At 43.0% G+C, this 19,536-nt stretch overlaps 1 protein-coding gene across 1 annotated transcript; it reads right to left on the bottom strand.

The window, feature by feature from the left end:
- Nucleotides 1-492: 492 nt before the first annotated feature.
- Nucleotides 493-19,029, bottom strand: TMEM19 (transmembrane protein 19). The gene is made up of 6 exons (XM_041756434.1): nt 18,654-19,029; nt 17,522-17,635; nt 4,453-4,590; nt 3,802-4,056; nt 2,873-3,082; nt 493-1,532 (listed from the first exon to the last, which is right to left on the bottom strand). Exons 1-6 carry the CDS (start codon nt 18,781-18,783, stop codon nt 1,369-1,371), a joined length of 1,011 nt encoding a protein of 336 aa, XP_041612368.1. The 5' UTR covers nt 18,784-19,029; the 3' UTR covers nt 493-1,368.
- Between the last annotated feature and the right edge of the window lie 507 nt (nt 19,030-19,536).

Below are 19,536 nucleotides of genomic sequence, written 5' to 3' on the forward strand. Positions count from 1 at the left end.
TAGAGAGCTTTCTAAAAATAACCTATGATGGGCCTTACCTTCAGATAGTCTGATTTACTTGGTCTAGAGGAGGCCTTGGCAAGTGTTTTTAAAAACACCCTGTACTTGGCTAGCTCAGTCCGAGAGCATGCAACTCTTGATCTTAGGGTTGTAAGCTCAAGCCCTTAAAAAGTCCTACTACCCAGGCTCTACCCCAGAACAAGTAAACTGGAATCCTTGGAAGTGTAGCCCAGACACAAGTATTTCTTTGAAAAGATGCTCAGTGATTCCAATGTACACCTAAAGGTGAAAACCAATGATTAAGATCTCCTCTGTTGCCTGGGTTTAGGGTGTCAACTGCTGGCTTGCTTGCTTTCTCTCTTTCAGAGGGAGATGTATGGAAACCACATAAGAAATATTTTTAAATACTTTCAGCAAAATAATCCATACCATATCAAACTCCTTTAGAGTACAGCAGTAAATTATAGTGAAGGACAAAACAGAAAAGTAGAATTCATTTTAGTTGAGTCTGTATTGTACAGGAGAGCATAACTTAAGCTCAGAACAGAAGTCATAGCATCTTCCAATGAATTCTAGGTAGCAAACGAAAAAACTAATTACAATAGTTTTCCAGTGACTCTAACTATTCAGGATGCCAAAGTAAAACAGATTCCTATACAAATTTCAAAGAAAGCTAGAAAATACATTAACAAATATTGAATTCAGAATAATTTCTGCTCAGAAATCAACTGAAATGTAAGGTGCACTTTTTTAGACAGAAGATAAATCTCTTTCACTTAAAAATAATTTTTTCGTGCATTCCAATGGTCATATGAAAAAGACATATACTTTATTTTCATTCTAACCCTGAGGAAGGAAAAACAAATGTGGAGTAGCATACTAAGAACTTAAACTCCACACTTTTCACAACTGGAAATAGCAAGTAATGGAAGAAGTCCAGGACTACATTTATTCAGGCTTCCACACACATCAGTTTAAATTACCCAAAACTAAAATTTGGGCAACTGGTACTAGTGGCATTATACTTTTAGTCCCTACACTGGTTTAAACAAAACAAAATTTATATTTACCACGTAGGAACTTTCAGCTCAGCAATATATAGGGACATTATAGTTTCATTGCTTAAGAAGCTCTATTCAGAAGAAAAATATGAATAAGGTCTATGCACACATCTTTCACTACAAAGAGGTCAGCTGTTACAGGGGAGTTAATGAGAGGAAAAATGTGGAATTTCATCACAATGCAATATGGGAAGAGCTGGTATTTCCTCTTTGCCATTACAATTATTCTTCTTAGGATGAAACTTGGAATTGCAAATTTAGCTGACTTTACCACAGTTTTCAACCTTTGTAAAGGAAAAAAAAAAGTTCACTCCATGGGCCAGAAACCCCAAGCAGCAGTTGGGAGTAAGAGGGCAATAACGACTGAAGAAAACAGGTTCACTGCATTGTTATCAAGAATGGGTTTCCCCGCTATGTACTTCACCTCATTCGCTGGGCTGTTGACCACCATACCAGTGCTTTCGTCTAAACCTGGAGGGGAAAAGCAGCAAGTGAGGTGCAAAGTCCAAATGACTTGACTTAAAAACAGATTAGCTTTTCTCCTCTGAAGAATATAATCTTTGAAAGACTCTCAGGACCTATTAACTGACTTCAGGGGGTAATTCTATGGTGAGATAGGGAACCCTTGATTACAAAGGACTTTTTTGAAATGTCCTTTTGAGTACACCTCGATACTGTTCTCCCAACACTGTTGGAATTCCTTCACAGGAAGAAGGAAGGACATGAAAAGCAGAGAGAGCATGAAACTAGAATACTAGACCTCTAAGACCAACCTGCGAGGTCCCTGGGAATAAGGGTTGAGTCTTCAGCCTCGGCAGTGGCGACCCAGGACCCAGCATGAGTCCAGCACTGGGGAGGCACACATCTTTCCCACAGCCAACATTTTTTCAACCCACTCAACATGATCAGAAACTTCCCCAGTTAGAGCCCAGTTTAGAATAAAACCTAGGCTTCTACAAAAATCAACCAACCAACAAAAAACATAGGGAGAGAGAGAGAGAGAGAGAGTGTGTGTGTGTGTGTGTGTGTGTGTGTGTGCGAGTGTGTCGTTACTGACCTTAGCTTGAACTAAGATCAGACTGCTTCCTCCTTAGTATTTAGATAAGACAAATGAATCTGAGAGAACACTCTGATAGGTGGGGAGCAAAGCAGAAGGGCAAGTATATTATCTTGGCACATGAAGAGAACTGGAAGGACTGTACACAGGCAAACTCCAAACTCCCAGCCTCTTCACTGTGAATCAAAGGAGGAAACACGGTTGGTCAGAGTGCGGAGGAAATACACACCGACCACAGTATGTCAGGACACTGAAGTGACAGGAGAGCCTCAGAAGCCAAGCCTAGAAAATTCTGGGAAAACCAATTCTCCCACATATCTTGAGTTGGGCTAAAAATTCAGTGGGGACAGAAAGCATTATGTCACAGTAGAGCAACAGGTTGTATGTTAACAGAGTCGTATAATCATTCTCAAATGGGCTTGGAAAGCAAACGGAAGGTGGAGCATTAAAAATGATCTGATCCCAAATGTTCTGCTTTCCCTGGGATTAGGTGAAGTCCCCAAAGCATCTGTTTCCTGAACAGCTTCTACTCATTGCTCAGTGGGACTAATTCTCTTTCAATTAATTTAACACACACACACACACACACAAAAAAACCCTTAAAAATCAAAATTGTAGGAAAGACTCTCTCCTGTCATTCCTGGCCTCTCACGTTCCTGTCTTTGGGATTGTATTCATTGCCAAGGTTTTCTCCCCCATATTTCTTTCCCATTTAATACACTCATAACTCGTAATAATAAAGTTATGGTCTTACCAGTAAATTGCATTGTAGCTCCTAAATATGAGTCCACAACTGATCCTAGTAATCCAGCCAGACCCCCAAATGCAATAATTGGCCACTGGGGAGCAGAAATGTCTAAATCATTAACGAAGACCAACTGTGTGAGGAAGTAGGTGATGCCCACAAAGGTACCGCCAAGTAGACTGGAGACAAGGCCCACCACTGTGACCCCTCCATTGGTCCCTGAAAAAAAATATATACAGAAAATAATCTGGTTAACAATCAGCAAACACACGAAATCAAGGAAAGCAAAAAATTTTGGAACCTCTCTTATCAAGACTAATTCAAAGAAAAGGTTCTTTTTCATATAATCCAAAGGCCATAGTCTACTTAAGGGCAGGTGATGATGACGACAAAACGTGTAACAGCAGCAGCAGCAGCAGCAGTTATTGATAATAGTAACACGGAACTGAGGTATATATTAAAGCACTAACTACGTAACAGGCCCTTTTTTTTTTTTTTAATTTTTATTTATTTATGATAGTCACACAGAGAGAGAGGCAGAGACACAGGCAGAGGGAGAAGCAGGCTCCATGCACCAGGAGCCTGACGTGGGATTCGATCCCGGGTGTCCAGGATCGCGCCCTGGGCCAAAGGCAGGCGCCAAACCGCTGTGCCACCCAGAGATCCCACGTAACAGGTCCTCAAGAAATACTCTCTCATTCTCTTCCTTTTCCTCTCCTACTGATACGTCTTTGCATTTCTAGATTGTTTATCTAGGACTTGCTAATATTTTCTGTAAATACTATTTCTTATCACCAATTTAACAGCCGACAGCAATTTCCAATTGGAAATCCAATTTCCAACTGACTAAAATTCTTAAAAGGCTCTTAAGTAAGAAACACAATAAATCAGATTTTTTTTTCGTGAATTTTGTTTTTTAAAGAAACTTAAAGACTCACCAACTGGAACTTTTTCCCAGGTTGTTATTAGCCTCGGCGGGCTTTTACTCAGAACCGGGCCCACTTCTGAAGCCCAGGTGTCTCCAGCAGAGCAGGCCAGTGCAGCCAAGAGAGACAGACACATCCAGGAAGCGGTGTACTGCTTGGAAAAATCTATCGGGATCTCCCCGGGGCCATTTTCTATCATGTACAGCAGGGCCAGCTCTGTGGGCACAGCCCCATTGCAGAACACCTGAACCCAATTCCTCTGCCCACCTACACACGAACAAATGGATAAAGAACACAAGAAATGTTTTCTCCTCAAAGGAAAATCATGCAGTTACATTACATTACATTACATTACATGAACGTATTTTAAAGGTTAAAGAAAGAAAAATGACTAAAATTTTAAAAATAACTAAAAGTTGGATGGTACTTTTGCTTACTACATTCTATATTGTTTAGAATGATAGATTTTAATGCTTCTAAAATTCTGCTTTACTTATTATTGTGGTGAAGTGATGATAAGCTAAATTAGGCCACTACTTAGTTATTCTTATATAATATTTATCTGTTTCAACAGTCTAAACATGTTCCGATTATAAGCTTATAACATCTTAGGATGAAATAAAGATTACTATTTTAAGTGATGTCAAACATAATTCAGTTTACCTTCTTTGTATTCTGAATCTAGACGCTTCTTTATTTCTCCCTTCCATTTAGTGAGTTTTGAAGAAGAAAGGAAAAACATCAGCAAAGAGGTAAAAAAGCTGAAATTTGCAATGGTTAGGATAAATCCAACTACAAGCCCTGAAAGAAACACATATATACACAAAATTATACTTAGTCCATATATCAACGCTGTGGAAAAAAAGAATGGGGAGAAAGAAAAGAATGGGATTTTTTTTTTCAGTTATTGTTCACATTATAACCTGAAATGTACATCTCCAATACATTTTCATTTTTTACCAACTCAGATATTCCCACACAGTAAACTAAATGTTGATTTGATTTAATTGAATTATTTTTACGTTTTACCCCCATAGCCTGGATATTCTTTTTCTACCTAAAGGCTAGCTTTTTATACTTTTCAAAATTTTCACATGCTCTTTTGTTGAGCCTTATAAACTATGTCAGAAAATGGAGATGGTGTTTCTCAGCTGTGTTTTACTATGTAAATCTAAAAAATAATCCTGGATTTTATGTGGAATTAAATAAATGGAGTATTTTCTGTGAATGTGATTTTTTTTTAAAATTTTTATTTATTTATGATAGGCACACAGTGAGAGAGAGAGAGAGAGAGAGAGAGAGAGAGGCAGAGACACAGGCAGAGGGAGAAGCAGGCTCCATGCAGGGAGCCTGACGTGGGACTTGATCCCGGATCTCCAGGATCAGGCCCTGAGCTACAGGTGGTGCCAAACTGCTGAGCCATCCGGCCTGCCCTGTGAATGTGATTTTAAGATTTTTTTTGACTTTTCATTTGTTTCTTTTACTTGGGCAAAGAAGAAAGGGAACATCCTTCATTTTTCTATGAGTGACCAATTTCAAGGAAGGCTTATAATACCTACAGTTCCATCAGGAGAACAAGAGGGAAGCTTACATTTCATGAAACAGAGAAGGAAAAAAAAAGAAAAAGGAAGAATGTAATCTTGATATTATATTACTATGTAAAGAGGCCACTGAAATCACCTGCAAAATCAGTCAAACATGCTTGAGACCTACTTTGGTTGTAGGCTGCTAAACTAAGACGTTCTAGAGCCTCTCTATCTAGGTAATTATAAAGGTTATTTCTTTGTTAGAGTGCATGCATGTGCATGAGTACACATGCAAGTAGGGGAGCAGCAGGGGAAGAGAGAAGGATGGAAGCAGACTCCCTCCTGAGCGTGGAGCCTAGTACAGGCCTTGAGGTCACAACCTGAGCCAAACTCAGGAGTGGGATGCTCAACCAGCTGAGCCACCTGGGCGCCCCCCTCTAGGTAATCCTATAGAGAAAATGCACATCACTGGAATTAGCTTCTTAAATTACTCAGGGGCACCTGCGTGGCTCAGGTCATGATCTCTGGGTTGTTAGCTGAGCCCAGATGTCAGGCTCTGTGCTAGGCATGGAGCCTGCTTGGAATTCTCTCCCTCTCTCTCTGCCCACCCTCTCCACCCTCCACCCCCCTTCCCGTGCCACAATTACTCAGAAAATCCTTAAAAACTTTTGTTGCAAAATTTGAAAATGTTCTTAGGAGGGATCACTGGGTGGCTCAGTGGTTTGGCACCTGCCTTCGGTCCAGGCATGATCCTGGAGTCCCAGGATCGAGTCCCACATCGGGCTCCCAGCATGGAGCCTGCTTCTCCCTCTGCCTGTGTCTCTGCTTCTCTCTCTCTCTCTGTGCGTGTCTATCATGAATAAATAAATAAAATCTTAAAAAAAAAAAAAGAAAATGTTCTTATGAGTAAAACTTGGTGCTTGAAGAAACAGAGTACCGGTGTTTCTATTACCACAATGGTTAATCCTATAAAAATGAATGAGACTGAGGATTCTGGGAATACAGAAGAGTAGGGAGTGCTAGGAAATGTCTTCCCACCTAGACAACACCTGGGCTGGTGCATCTGTCTGACACAGCTGTTTGGAAACTCTGCAGTCTACTGAAGGCTTATGACTTTAAGGGAATGCTTGGAAGGGAAACGGCAATTAATTTTGGTCAATTTTAGGTCTTAACGGTGCACCAGCCACCCATCTACCCTCCCAGCACCACGGCAGGCAGGCAGGAGTTGCAGGAGCAGCCTGCACACAGCTTACAGGAGCCAGTTCAGGGCAAGAAGGACCTCGTTTCCAAATATCAGGATTTATACTCTGATCGATTGCTGCTTCTGATTATGGAGCTATAGACACAGAGGCTGGCAGCCATTGTTGCACTCCACCGCCGCCTCCCCCACTGTTGCAAGCCCTTTCTTGTCTGACTGGAGTTCCAAAGGATTTAAAGGCTCAATGCCAACCCCCCCCCCCCCCGCCATTTTTCTGTGTTTTCTCCTTTGGAGAGCTAGACATTAAAGGCTAGGACATTCAAAAGAAATTGCATTTGTAGAGAAAATCAGAAAGTCCCAGTGCATACCCAGGGAAAGGTGTAGGCTCAGAAAAGACTGTGAAGGTCTTAGGTTTACTCCTCAGGGTGATCCTTGGCACAGAGACCAGTGCAATAATCAAAAACAAGACAAAACAAAAAGAGCAAACCCTGCGGACAGAGGAAATTCTGATTTCCAGAGTTACCACATTATTAGATTTACTCATTTATTTTAAGATTTTATTTATTCATGAGAGATGCAGAAAGGGAGAGAGACACAGGCAGAGGGAGAAGCAGTCTCCCTGTGGGGAGCCCGATGTGGGACTCAATCCTGGGATCATGACCTGAGCCACAGGCTGATGCTCAACCACTGAGCCATCAAGGTGCCTCTGACATTATTAGATTTAAATATCCAGTTTTCAACAAAAATATCACAAGGCATATAAAGAAACAGGAGAGTATGGCCCATTCAAAGGGGGAAAAAATCAATGGAGACTGTCACTAGAAGAGCAAGATGGTGGGCCTACTAAGCAAAGACTTCAACCGTTATACATGGTCAAATAACTAAAGACATGAAGTCAAGAGAACAATGTGGGAATATTAATAAAGAGAAACCTAAAGAGAAGCCGAAAGGGAATACTGGAGTTGGAAATAATTCAGTAGATATTCAAAGGCACATATAAGCAAGCACAAGAAATAATCAATGAACTTAAAGACAAACAATGGAACTCATCCAGTCTGAAAATAGGAAGAAAAAAGAATGAAGTGAACAGAGCCTGAGGGACATAAAGGACACCATCAAGGAGAAAACACCCACATGGGAATCCCAGAAGGAGAAAAGAGAGGGGAAAGGGGGCAGAGAAATTATTTGAGGAAATAACAGCTGAAACCTTCCCAATTTTTTTTTTTTTGAAAACACCCCAAGTTTGGTGAAAGACATACATATAAACATGCAAGAAAGAAGCTTAGCAAACTCCAAATAGAATGAATTTAAAGAAAGTCACATTGAGATACAGGACAATCAAACTGTTCCAAGACAAAGACAATCTCAAAAGCAGAAAGAGGTAATAAGCAACTCATCACATATGAGGGATCCTTAAAAAGATTATCAACAGATTTCTTATCAGAAAGTTTGGAGGCCAGAAGGCATGGGGGTGATATAGTCAAAGCGTGAAAAGGAAAGAAAAAAAAACCTGTCAAACAAGAAGCTTATATTCAGCAAACTATTTTTCAAAAGTAAAGGAAAGGGGCACCTGTGTGGCTCAGTTGGTTAAGCATCCAACTCGTGGTGTTAGGTCAGGTCATGGTCTCAGTGTCCTGGGATTAAGCCCTGTGTCGGGCCCGATGCTCAGCATGTTGTCTGCTTGAGAGTCTCTCTCTCCTTCTCCCTCTGCCCCTCCCATTCATGCTGTCTCTCTCTCTCTCTCTCTCTCAAATAAAGAAAATCTTAAAAAAAAAGTAAGAGAGAAATTAAGAGAGTTTGTTATCGATATTATGCTGGCAGAAATTCAAATTAGACCATTGTAACTTTAGGATGTTAAATTAATTGTCATTGTAATCACAAAGAAAATAGTTATACACAAAAGGAAATGAAAAAAGAATTCAAAAATTTCACTACAAAAAATTAAACACAAAAGAAGACATTAATACAAAAAATGAGGAACAAAAAAGTGTAAGACCTAGAAACAAGTAGCAGAACGACAAATTTAAGCTTCTGGTTAGTAATTACTTTAATCCTAAGGGATTGCAAGTCTCCCCTTCCCTTCATCCAAGACCGAAGGAATATAGTTAAATGCTATGTTTGTAAATTTTCCTTTTTTCCCTCCAGTGTGTTCACAGTACTGATTTAAAATACAATTGGCTTCATCTGCTTTAGTTTGCGTTAAGTTTTGGATTTCCCCTTTTCCCATCCTTACTATTTTATTTCCTAAATACACAGAACATTAGCATGCTCTCAAAAGTCAAACTTACACAGCATACTCAGAGAGGGGTCACTTCCTCCCAGGTCCCTTTGCCCCCCTCTCTCTATTCTGTTCTCCCTCTATTCTTTGTAGATAACAAACTCTACTGTTTCTTAGTTTATCATTCCTGTGTTTCTTTTTGTAAAGAACATATAACGCCATGTTTCTTATTTTCTTTACATAAAAGGTCACATTCTGTATGTGTTCTTTCCAACTTATGAGCACATTTTTTAAAAAAGCTAAGCTGTATGCCCAATGTGGGGCTTGAACTCATGACCCCAAGAGCAAGAGTCACATGTTCTACTGATTGGGCCAGCCAGACACCCCTATAAGCACCCTTTAAATAATAATTTTATAGTCCTCCTTTTGGGGAGAGAACATGCTAACTCTGCTGTTGAGCACTCGGATCAGTGGCACTCAAGAAATTTGCATTCTTTGGTAATTAGTCTCTCTTGATTGTGGCTGCTTCAAGTCGAAATTTGCAGTTTAGGGTACGGGAGGTCTGAAAAAAATTCATCTGGCCCTTAGGGCTGGGGACTGATTTCCCAGACTGTGATAACCACACTGAGCCACTGATATCTTGTGTGGCTCTGTCCAGGCTGCCTGCTTGTATTTTTTTTTTTTTTTTTTGCTTGTATTTCTAAGTACAAATTCTTCCATCCCTAACTTTATTAAGTTAGTTTTTTACTTTTATTAACAATTTCCATTCTTCAGGTGCTTGGCTGGCTCAGTTGGTAGAGCATGCAACTCTTAATCTTAGGGTCATGAGTTCAAACCCCCTGTTGAAGGTGGAGACTGGTTAAAATTAAAACAAATAAAACAAAGAACTCTTTGTGTCTCTGTAACTCTTAAGATAAACATTCAATTTTGTTCTATAAAGATTTTTGTTAAAACATTAAACAAAATTATTAATAGAAGGTTAAACAGGTTTTTTTTTTTTTTTAAAGATTTTATTTATTTATTCATGAGAGACACAAAGAGAGAGAAAGGTAGAGACACAGGCAAAGGGAGAAGCAGGCTCCATGCAGGGAGCCTGATGTGGACTCGATCCCGGGTCTCCAGGATCACGCCCTGGGCCGAAGGCAGCGCTAAATCCCTGAGCCACCAGGGCTGCCCGAAGTTAAACAGGTATTAACCATTAAATAGTATTTTCTTAAATAATAGAAGAGGGGACCAGATTTCTATTTCTGCAGAAACTCTTTCTGGTGGTTAGTTCAACATTCAGGTACCACAACTACTGACACATTTACTGACTGATCTATCCAGAGACACTCAAAATACTGGGATTTTACTCAAGTTTAGCACATTTTATTTTATTTTATTATTTTTATTTATTTATTTATTTATTTTTATTTTTATTTATTTATGATAGTCACACACACACAGATAGAGAGAGAGAGAGGCAGAGACACAGGCAGAGGGAGAAGCAGGCTCCATGCACCGGGAGCCCGACGTGGGATTCGATCCCGGGTCTCTAGGATCGCGCCCTGGGCCAAAGGCAGGCGCTAAACTGCTGCGCCACCCAGGGATCCCCTATTTTATTATTTTTAAAGATTTATTTATTTGTTCATGATAGAGAGAGAGAGAGAGAGAGAGGCAGAGACATAGGCAGAGGGAGAAGCAGGCTCCATGCAGGGAGCCTGACGCGGGACTAGATCCCAGGTCTCCAGGATCACGCCCTGGGCCAAAGGCAGGCACTAAACCGCTGAGCCTCCCAGGATCCCCAGTTTAGCACATTTTAATTGAAAGTGCAAGCAATAGGGTAATGCTGTATGAAATACTAATATAGTGCTTCAGCTCTGGAGTTCAATCTTGGTTCCTTAATTTACCTCAGTTTGACTAAACGTTACCTAATCGTAAACCTCAATTTCTTGGTTCACTTGGGGGGCTCGGTGGGTTAAGCATCCACCTTCTGCTCAGGTGGCAAACATGGGATCCTGGAACTGAGCCCCGCGTTGGGCTGGTGCTCAAGGAGGGCCTGCTTCTCCCTCTCCCTCTTCCTCTGCCTCTGCCCCTACCTCCACTCATGCTCGCTCTCTTGCTCTTCCTTTCTCTCTCAAATAAACAAATAAAATCTTCAAAAAGAAAAAAGCCTCAATTTCTTATTGGCGAAATTAGATTAACAACAATTCCTACCTCACTGGTTTGCTGTGAAAAGCAAAATGAGGTAATTTTTACAGTACATTATATTAGCCAGATCTAGGAAGCCTTTCATAAATGTTTACTAATATCACCGGTAATAATAGCAGCTCCGATACTAAAACCTCAGCAACGCTATTTTTGTAATTCTATACTATTATTGTAACAATATTAATGATAAATATGATTTGTTACCCAATGATCACTTCTTTTCAATTGGTTTTAAAGTATTACAAGAGTAGCACATGACTACTGGAGGGGAAAGCCACAAACATGAAGTATTATACATAGTAAAAATCAAAATGTGTCTGTGCACCCCCACCCTCTCATCCCTTCTCTACAGATAGTCACTGTCAACAATTTGTTCCACTGTCTTTAAACAAACACAGGGTAGGATGGCCCTAAAACATCCTACACTGAAATGCTGCAAATCATCTACATCCTTTTTACTTCAGCTGCCTTAAAATACCACGTGAAGTGATCAGTGTTCCTGCTGACAACAGGTTCAGAATGAGGAAGTAAACTGAAGGCAATGTACTGTGAAAGAATGATTTCTTTCATGTATGCTAAAAATATCTTGGTTATTTTTTTGCAACTTCTTGCTATCTCTCAACTCTTAAATTAGTAACTGCTATCTCGAGTTCCTATCTATTCCATCTCCCCCAACCACCTCTGGAGTCTAATGGTCACTGGTAAGAGCTGATATGCACAACAGGGTGCTCTCAAAGCACTTCAAGATTCAAGAATTATGGCTGTCTCCTGAGTTTTAAATAGGTAAATTCTGCACCTAACAGAGCCATATGCGGAAGTAAAACACAGTCTACAAATGTCTCTAATAGCAGGTGGAGAGTTATACCATAAATTTCAACTAAGGTGACCTAGGCATAATAACCCTGAGAATCAGAAAAGGGAAAGGCAGGACTAGAATTTTAAAATTTAATAAGTTAAAATCGAATCAAGTGTTATCACAGGTAATCTACCTACAGCAAGGCTGTGGGAATCAACACAAGGGTCATTAACCCAAAATACAGAACATGAGGGCCAAAGAACCAGAAGTTGGCATAACTTGTTGAATCCTGTACAAGAGATGGGACCCTTTGACCTCAGGACTGGCAGTATGTGACACAGGAAACTGAAGGACTCCATAAACATCTGCTTCTGCTCCTTCTCCTTCTATTCTTGCTAGGACCTAAACTCCCACCTCATACGTGCCTCATAATCCAAACAGTGTATGTCCTCTTTGTAAGGGACAGGAGTCAAGGATTTCTCTGGACTAGATAACTTCTTTTTTTTTTTTTTTTGGACTAGATAACTTCTAAAGAAGGATGAGGGGATCCCTGGGTGGCGCAGCGGTTTGGCGCCTGCCTTTGGCCCAGGGCGCGATCCTGGAGACCCGGGATCGAATCCCACATCGGGCTCCCGGTGCATGGAGCCTGCTTCTCCCTCTGCCTGTGTCTCTGCCTCTCTCTCTCTCTCTCTCTCACTGTGTGCCTATCATAAATAAATAAAATAAAATAAAATTAAAAAAAAAAAATAAAGAAGGATGAGGTGAGAATGACCCAAGGAAGCCATCACATGCAAATTCTAGACCACCTGGCATCCAACATCTATGCCAAGACTCCCGACTCCAAGGAATAACACCTAGGCCCTCACCTTTGTTCTAACACACAATGGACCACAGTCCTCAGTAAAAACCTCTGGCCCTGAACAAAGATGTGACTCTCTTTTCTTGAGTCTCCCAGACACTGTATCAGCACTCTTTCTACATCTTCAATAAATTCTGCTTTCACCTCCTGCTGGCTCACCTTTGATTTCTATCCTGTAGCCAGGGACTCTGCTGGCTAGTCCTGTGGGACCCCTCCGGGTCCTAGACCTGGCCTGCCAGCAACATATTGACTGTTTCCCAGACTCAGTACTCACCAAAAAAATTTTATAGTTATAAGCTGACTTCTAATATGGCCTGACTTCAACAGGGCATGCAATGGACTAGTTCTATATATATTTTTAAAAGATATACTTCATTATCATTATTATTAAAGTATGCCCCCTAAGCCCAATGTGGGGCTTGAACTCACGACCCTGAGATCAAGAATCACACACTCTACTGACAGCCAGCCAGGCACCATGACTAGTCTCTATTTTATCAGATGGACAAAGTGGCATTCTGACGCCTAAACCAGTGCCTGTGACAATGCGCAACATAAACTGGTTTTCTTAGGTCTTCGTCAGCTGGGTTCCTGACAAAACAAGGCTTATATTTCAGAAAGACTGAACACCAGATCTAACTATGGTGACCCAAAAGAGGTAAGGCCACTCTTGTGAGAATGAAGCACAACCACTGGGCTTTCTAGATAATTCTCCGTTTGTGTGCATTTTCACTACACTTACAGCATTTATTTATGGGGATTAAATGCCTCAAACCCATCTCTTTTATCATCTCTGTTACTAAACCTGTAAGCTCTCTGATGGTGGGATTTTTATCCATTTTGTTTACTACGAAATCCTAAGTGCCCAGAACAGTGTGTGGCATACAGGAGCAAACTATACATTTGCTGAATGGATGGATGGATGGATGAATGAATGAATGAAAGAAAAAAATGGTAAGCCACTAACAGTCTTCGTAAGTGGAATTATATTTAAATTTGTCAAGTCAAAAATCTGATGGCAGATAGTGAGTTCAAAGAACACAATGAAAGACTGTATGATACCTCCTTGGAGCAAATCATCTACACAGTGCTTTACGGTTTATAATCAGTTTCCCATATATCCCCCCATGTGATTCTCCTTATTCTAGAAATAATCTCTCAAAGACACCAGAGACCTTCACTTCAGCGCCCATCTAAGCACTGCCTCAAGCCCTGCCCCTTCTATCAACACTGAGGTACGTGTTCCTGTGTCACAGGGGGCTCCTTGAACACCCTCATCCTGAGGAAGTTTGGAAACTCTCCCCAACCCCAAGCACCTGAAGGCACAACACAGCAAAGCACGGTGAGATGCCCAGGACTGTGAACAGCAGTCGTGGGAGGTGAACAATAACAGTGACATTCATAAAATGCTTACAGGTGCCAGGTTTCACATGGAAACTCCTCACAGTAGGTCAAAGCTGTAGATAAAATCATTCCTTCTCATTGTACGGATGGAAAAGTACAATGCTGAGAGCTTACGTGATTTGTAGTCCTACTACAGGAAGTATACTCCCAAGGACTGTGTATAATATGAGTTAGCATCACAGTTTTTTTGTCCTTAAGGGGGGAAAAAAACACTCTCAATAAAAGATACCAATATTCATGGAATGAAATGATCAATATACATATATTTCCTGAGCACTTATTCAAAGCATGGGACATAGAAGCGGAAGATGCACTCCCTGTCTTCAAAGAGTTTATAACATGGTGAAAGCAGAGTAAGTCACTAACGGCGAATGTTTATATAAAGCCTTATAGTGTAAAAAGATGTCCCATACATTATCCTGTTGGACCCTCACCAATAAGCCCTAAGAACTATTTCATAAGGGGTGAAGGGAACTCAGGATCCAAGGAGTCAGGAAATGTGGTAGAGTTCACAGAGACACCAAGTGGCAGTCCCAGGATTCAAAATACATACCTTCTCATTCTACATCAAGCTAGCCAGGAGAGGCGGAGAGGGCTAGAAGGCAGCAAAGGAAATGGTGGCAGGAAAGAGACTGAAGTGGCGGAGTCCTGGGGTGTCCTGGGGTAGCTTAGGGGCTACACAGGCCTGCGGCTGCCTCTGGCTCAGGTCAGGATCTGGGAGTCCCTGGGCCCAGCCCCCGGAGTGGTGGGGGGTGCAGCTCAGCAGGGCGTCTGCTTTTCCCTCTCCCACTCCCCCTCCCCCTGCCTGTGCTCTTTCTCTCATTTGCTTGCTCAGCGTCTCAAATAACTAAAGTCTTTAAAAAAGAAAAGTAGAGATCAGGAAAGGAAGAGAAGCAGGGCAATATACAACACGGAAACCACAGGAAGACAGAATTTCAAGAAGGACTGGACCCTTCTTTCTACGGGTCAAGAACAATAAAAACCAAGGCAAGACTACCCGAGAAAGGACATTAAAAAATAAAACAAACATATTTTATTTATTTATTTATTTGAAAGAGAGAGAGCGCGAGCCTACAAGCAGGGGGGAGGGGTGGAGAGGGAGGGAGATGCAGATTCCCTGCTGGCAGGGAGCCCGAGGGCCAGGGGCTCCAGCCCAGGACTCAGAGACCTCAACCTGAGCCAAAGGCAGACGCATAACCAACTGAGCCACCCAGGTGCCCGGAGAAAGGCTATTTTTTTTTATAAAGCATAACTCTGTATAATTATATTCAAATAGAGATGGTTCAAATTATTTGCTCTAAATGAGCAAATACTTTCAAAGTGCTAACAGCAGTGCCTGGTACACAGTATGCACAGCATGAACATTTGCTAAGTAGATAAATCATAACCATTCCTAGTATCCATTATATGGTAAGATAAGATGTAAGAATGTCAATATGTCGGTTAACTGCAATTCTCAACTACGCTGCAGAAGGAAAAAAAGACCTTGAAAGATGTTTCTCAATTATGAAGAGAATTAGCATATTTCTGAAGAACTGTACATAATAGTAACAAGCACCCAATAAATGTTGGCTATGTCTGTGCTCTGAGCTAAGAAGTTTTGTAAGATCTTATTTATTTATTTGAGAGAGAGAGAGAGAGAGAGGGAGAGCGCCAAGTGTGGGGCGGGGAAGCAGAGGGACAGAGACAAGCAGACTCTGCGGGAAGCCCAATTCAGGGCTCAATCCCAGGACCCTGAGAATATGACCTGAGCTGAAATGAAGAGTCGGCATACAATCCACTGAGCCACCCAGGTGCCCCTGAGCTAATAACTGTATACTGATCGCCTGATTTTATTCTTACTGCAACCTGTAAGAGGTAGGTCAAGGCTTCGAAGGGCCTGAAGCTTATAAATTAAAAAAAAAATAAAAAAATTTTAAAAAAGAATACAAAATTATGTCCACCTTTGTAAAGTTTACAAAACCACAGGACCACGAGAGCACACTGCTAGGGCTCTTCCCAAGGCCTTGGAGGGTACCAATTGCAAGTAAAGATGCCATGGTTTCCCTCAGGTCATGATCTCAGGGTCCTGGGATCCAGCCCTGCGTTAAGGTCCTCACTTAGCGGGGAGTCAGCTTGGGATTCTCACCTTCCCTCTGCCCCCCTGGCATGAGCTCTCCCCCAAACCAATGCACTCTCCGCTCTCCAAAATAAAGAAGTAAATCTTTTTTTTTTTTTTTAAAGATTTTATTTATTTATTCATGAGAGACACACACAGAGAGAGGCAGAGACACAGGCAGAGGGAGAAGCAGGCTCCACGCAGGGAGCCCAATGTGGGACTCGATCCCAGGTCTCCAGGATCAGGCCCTGGACTGAAAGCGGCGCTAAACCGCTGAGCCAACTGGGCTGCCCTAAAGAAGTAAATCTTAAAAAAAAAACACCTTAACTGTGTCCCGCTTAAGCCCCCTATTACCTGGTCCTTGCCTACATCTTTATTTTTTTCTCTATTTTCTTTCTTTCTTTCTTTCTTTCTTTCTTTCTTTCTTTCTTTCATTCATTCATTCATTCATTCATTCAAACTATCTTCCAGTCAAAATGAGCCTTAGTCTCACACCTGAACAGGCCAGGGTGTAGATCAGGGTCCTTGCACACGTTATTCTGTTAGCCTGGAACACGCTTCTCTCAGACCTTCTCATTGCTGGCTTCTTCAGGTCTTGGGTCAAAACTACCTCCTTAGAGAAAAGGGTTATGCTTGACCCTATCTACAAAAGAACACCTGTATCCCCCAACACACACACTTTATTATCTTAATTTTTCTCATGAACTATTATCATTATATAACAAGTTTTATGTATTTTGTTATCTAGCTGTTCCAAAGAATAAAAGTTGCGTAAGAACTTGAAGCCATGTCCTTATTCACAGCCACAACCCCAGTCTCTAGAAGGGCAGCCCGGGTGGCTCAGCAGTTTAGCGCCACCTTCAGCCCAGGGCCTGATCCTGGAGACCTGGGATGGAGTCCCAAGTCGGGCTCCCTGCATGGAGCCTGCTTCTCCCTCTGCCTGTGTCTCTGCCTCTCTCTCTCATGAATAAATAAATAAATAAAATCTTTTAATAAATAAATATGTCCTAAAATAACAAAAACTTGGCCTATTTCTAACTCACTTCTGAAAAATAAATCTAGGATATTTAGCTTGGACCACTTTGCTGGAGGCTTCTAATAGCAATTTCCAAGAGTGACTCTTTCCAACAGCTTCTCTACTGTACACCTAACAGGAGTGCGCCCATGTTTCTGCTGCAGATAATATAACTAAAAGAATAATCAAGGAACTAAAAAAAATGTATCCTATTAGTCTACTTGTATCAATAACAAGATTAAATCTGTACACTGCAGTATCAGTATCTGAAATTTTGACACAACAGGAATGCTGAGCAGTAAATAACTTTATTGTCGTCTAACATACATAACCAGGTTTATGATCTTATATATTCAGAATTTAGAAAACATGAGTGTAAATTATAGAAGCAAACATTTATTATAGAAACATTCAAAAGAGAAACATACCTCCTAAGGCCCCACTGTGGTCTAGACTTTTCTTTTTAAAGCCATTGGAGACGATCAAAACAGGAACGACGACAGAGAACAGCCAACGCCAAGGAGAAATAGGCTGTAAATTGCCTAAAAAATTAGAACAAATTGTGTGAAGCCCACACAGGTGAGTCTTGGCTGTAAGCCTTGATAACTGCGTTCCCGATTAAGACACTGTGGTAAGCAGGGAAGCTGAGACAAAGTCACCAAAGCAAAAGGACTATGTTGAGACTTGCATGTTTACCAAAGAGAGTCGTTCTGGGGAATGACCACGTAGGTTCCGTCCAAGTTTCAATATTTCCTACGTATCTGGAGATTGGAGATGAATCTGTAGCTCCCCATTGTTTGGGAAGAGGCACGTATTAAATCGCAAGAATTGTACAGAGCAAAGTACTTTCTTACTAGGATCCACTTATCATTCTTTCTGTCTTTCAGAGAGATTTTATTTTTTGAAGTATCACTCTTACAGGCTACGCACCTGCACTCAACAAATTAGGAACTGAGCTTTCCAAAGGTTGCATCCACCCCACAGAGGTCTTCTTCTGTTTGGCTAAGCATGATGTTTTCAAACCATCGGGAGTCAATATTTAAAGGTTAGGAGATTTCACATAAAAATCCAGAACCTTGGCTTCTGCTTTATTTATTTTTAAATTTTATTTATTTTTAAAGATTTTATTTATTCATGAGACACAGAGAGAGAGGCGCAGAGACCCAGGCAGAGGGAGAAGCAGGCTCCCTGCAGGGAGCCGACGTGGGACGGATCCTAGGACCTGGGGTCACGCGCTAGGCCGAAGGCAGGTGCTCCACCGTGAGCCACCCAGGTGTCCCTAAAAATGTCCTTTGAAACAAGTTTAACTAGTATTACCAGAAGCAGCATTTATGAAAGGCTCTTTTGTTTGATTTTACTTATTAGAGAGGGAGCACAAGCTGGGGGTGCGGCGGGGTGTGGGGGGGAAGCCGACCGATCCGGGGCTCGGGGTCACGCCCTCGGGTGGGGGGAGGCGGCGCTGCACCGCCGAGCCCCGCGGGGCTGCATCCCGCGACCCGGGGTCACGCCCCGGCCCCCAGCCCCGCCGCAGCCCGGGGCGCCCGGGGCCCCGCTGCTCACCGTAGTAGGTGCTGGCGGTCAGAGACACGACCCAGAAGGCCAGGGAGATGCAGAGCGCGAGGCTCAGCAGCGCGACGTGGGCGATCATCCTCAGGCACCGCGTGCGCGCGCGGCCGGCGGCGTCCGACATGGGCTCGGGCCCCGGGGCCGACTCACCGGGCGGGGTCGCCGGCCCGGGGCTCGCGGGGGCGCCAAGGCCAGGCCCGCATCGCCCGCGGGGGGAGGCGGCTGCGGGCGGGGGCTCGGCCGTCACCTGAGCCTGCGCCCCGCGGCCCCGGGGTTGGCGCGCCGCCTGGGAGGCCGGAGGACTTCCACGGGCCCCAGCGGCCGAGCGCCGACACCCCGCGGCCGCCCCGCCCCGCCCCGCCCCGCCCGCGCCGCTCCTGCGCATGCGCCCGGGACGCCCAGGACGCCGCGCCGCTCACGTGAGCGCTGGAGGGCGGGGCGGGGGCACGCGGGGGCACGAGGAGGGGGTGCCGGGGGAGCCCCGCGGCGGGGGGTGGCGGGGGAGCCCCGGGTCGGGGTGGGCGTGGGGCGCGTCGGGGGAGCCCCGGGCGCCCTGGGTCCGGGCGGACACGGAAGGACTTCACCACCAGGGTGGAAATAGAAGAAAAGCAACGCAGATGGATTCAGACCCTGTAGAGTCCACGTCGTGCATAATGAAGTACTTTTTTATCTTAAAAGAGTTCATGCCATGCAATGTTTTTTACCCCCCCAAAGATTTTTATTTATTCATGAGAGACTCAGAGAGAGAGAGGCAGAGACACAGGCCGAGGGAGAAGCGGGCTCCATGCTGGGACTCGATCCCAGGACCCCGGGGTCACACCCTGGGCCAAGGCGGCGCTAAACCGCTGAGCCCCCCGGGGCTGCCCTGGATTTTTTT

The sequence above is a fragment of the Vulpes lagopus genome, chromosome 5 (assembly GCF_018345385.1).
Source record: "Vulpes lagopus strain Blue_001 chromosome 5, ASM1834538v1, whole genome shotgun sequence".
Taxonomy (NCBI): Eukaryota; Metazoa; Chordata; class Mammalia; order Carnivora; family Canidae; genus Vulpes; species Vulpes lagopus.

Coding starts and splice junctions, on each gene's coding strand:
- TMEM19 (XM_041756434.1), bottom strand. CDS start 18,783: ATGTCGGACGCCGCCGGCCGCGCGCGCACGCGGTGCCTGAGGATGATC. Junction 4,591..17,521: donor CCACAGTGGGGCCTTAGGAG/GTATGTTTCTCT, acceptor TGTTTCTTTCAG/GGCTTGTAGTTGGATTTATC. Junction 3,083..3,801: donor CTGGGAAAAAGTTCCAGTTG/GTGAGTCTTTAA, acceptor ATTTTTTTTCAG/GGACCAATGGAGGGGTCACA.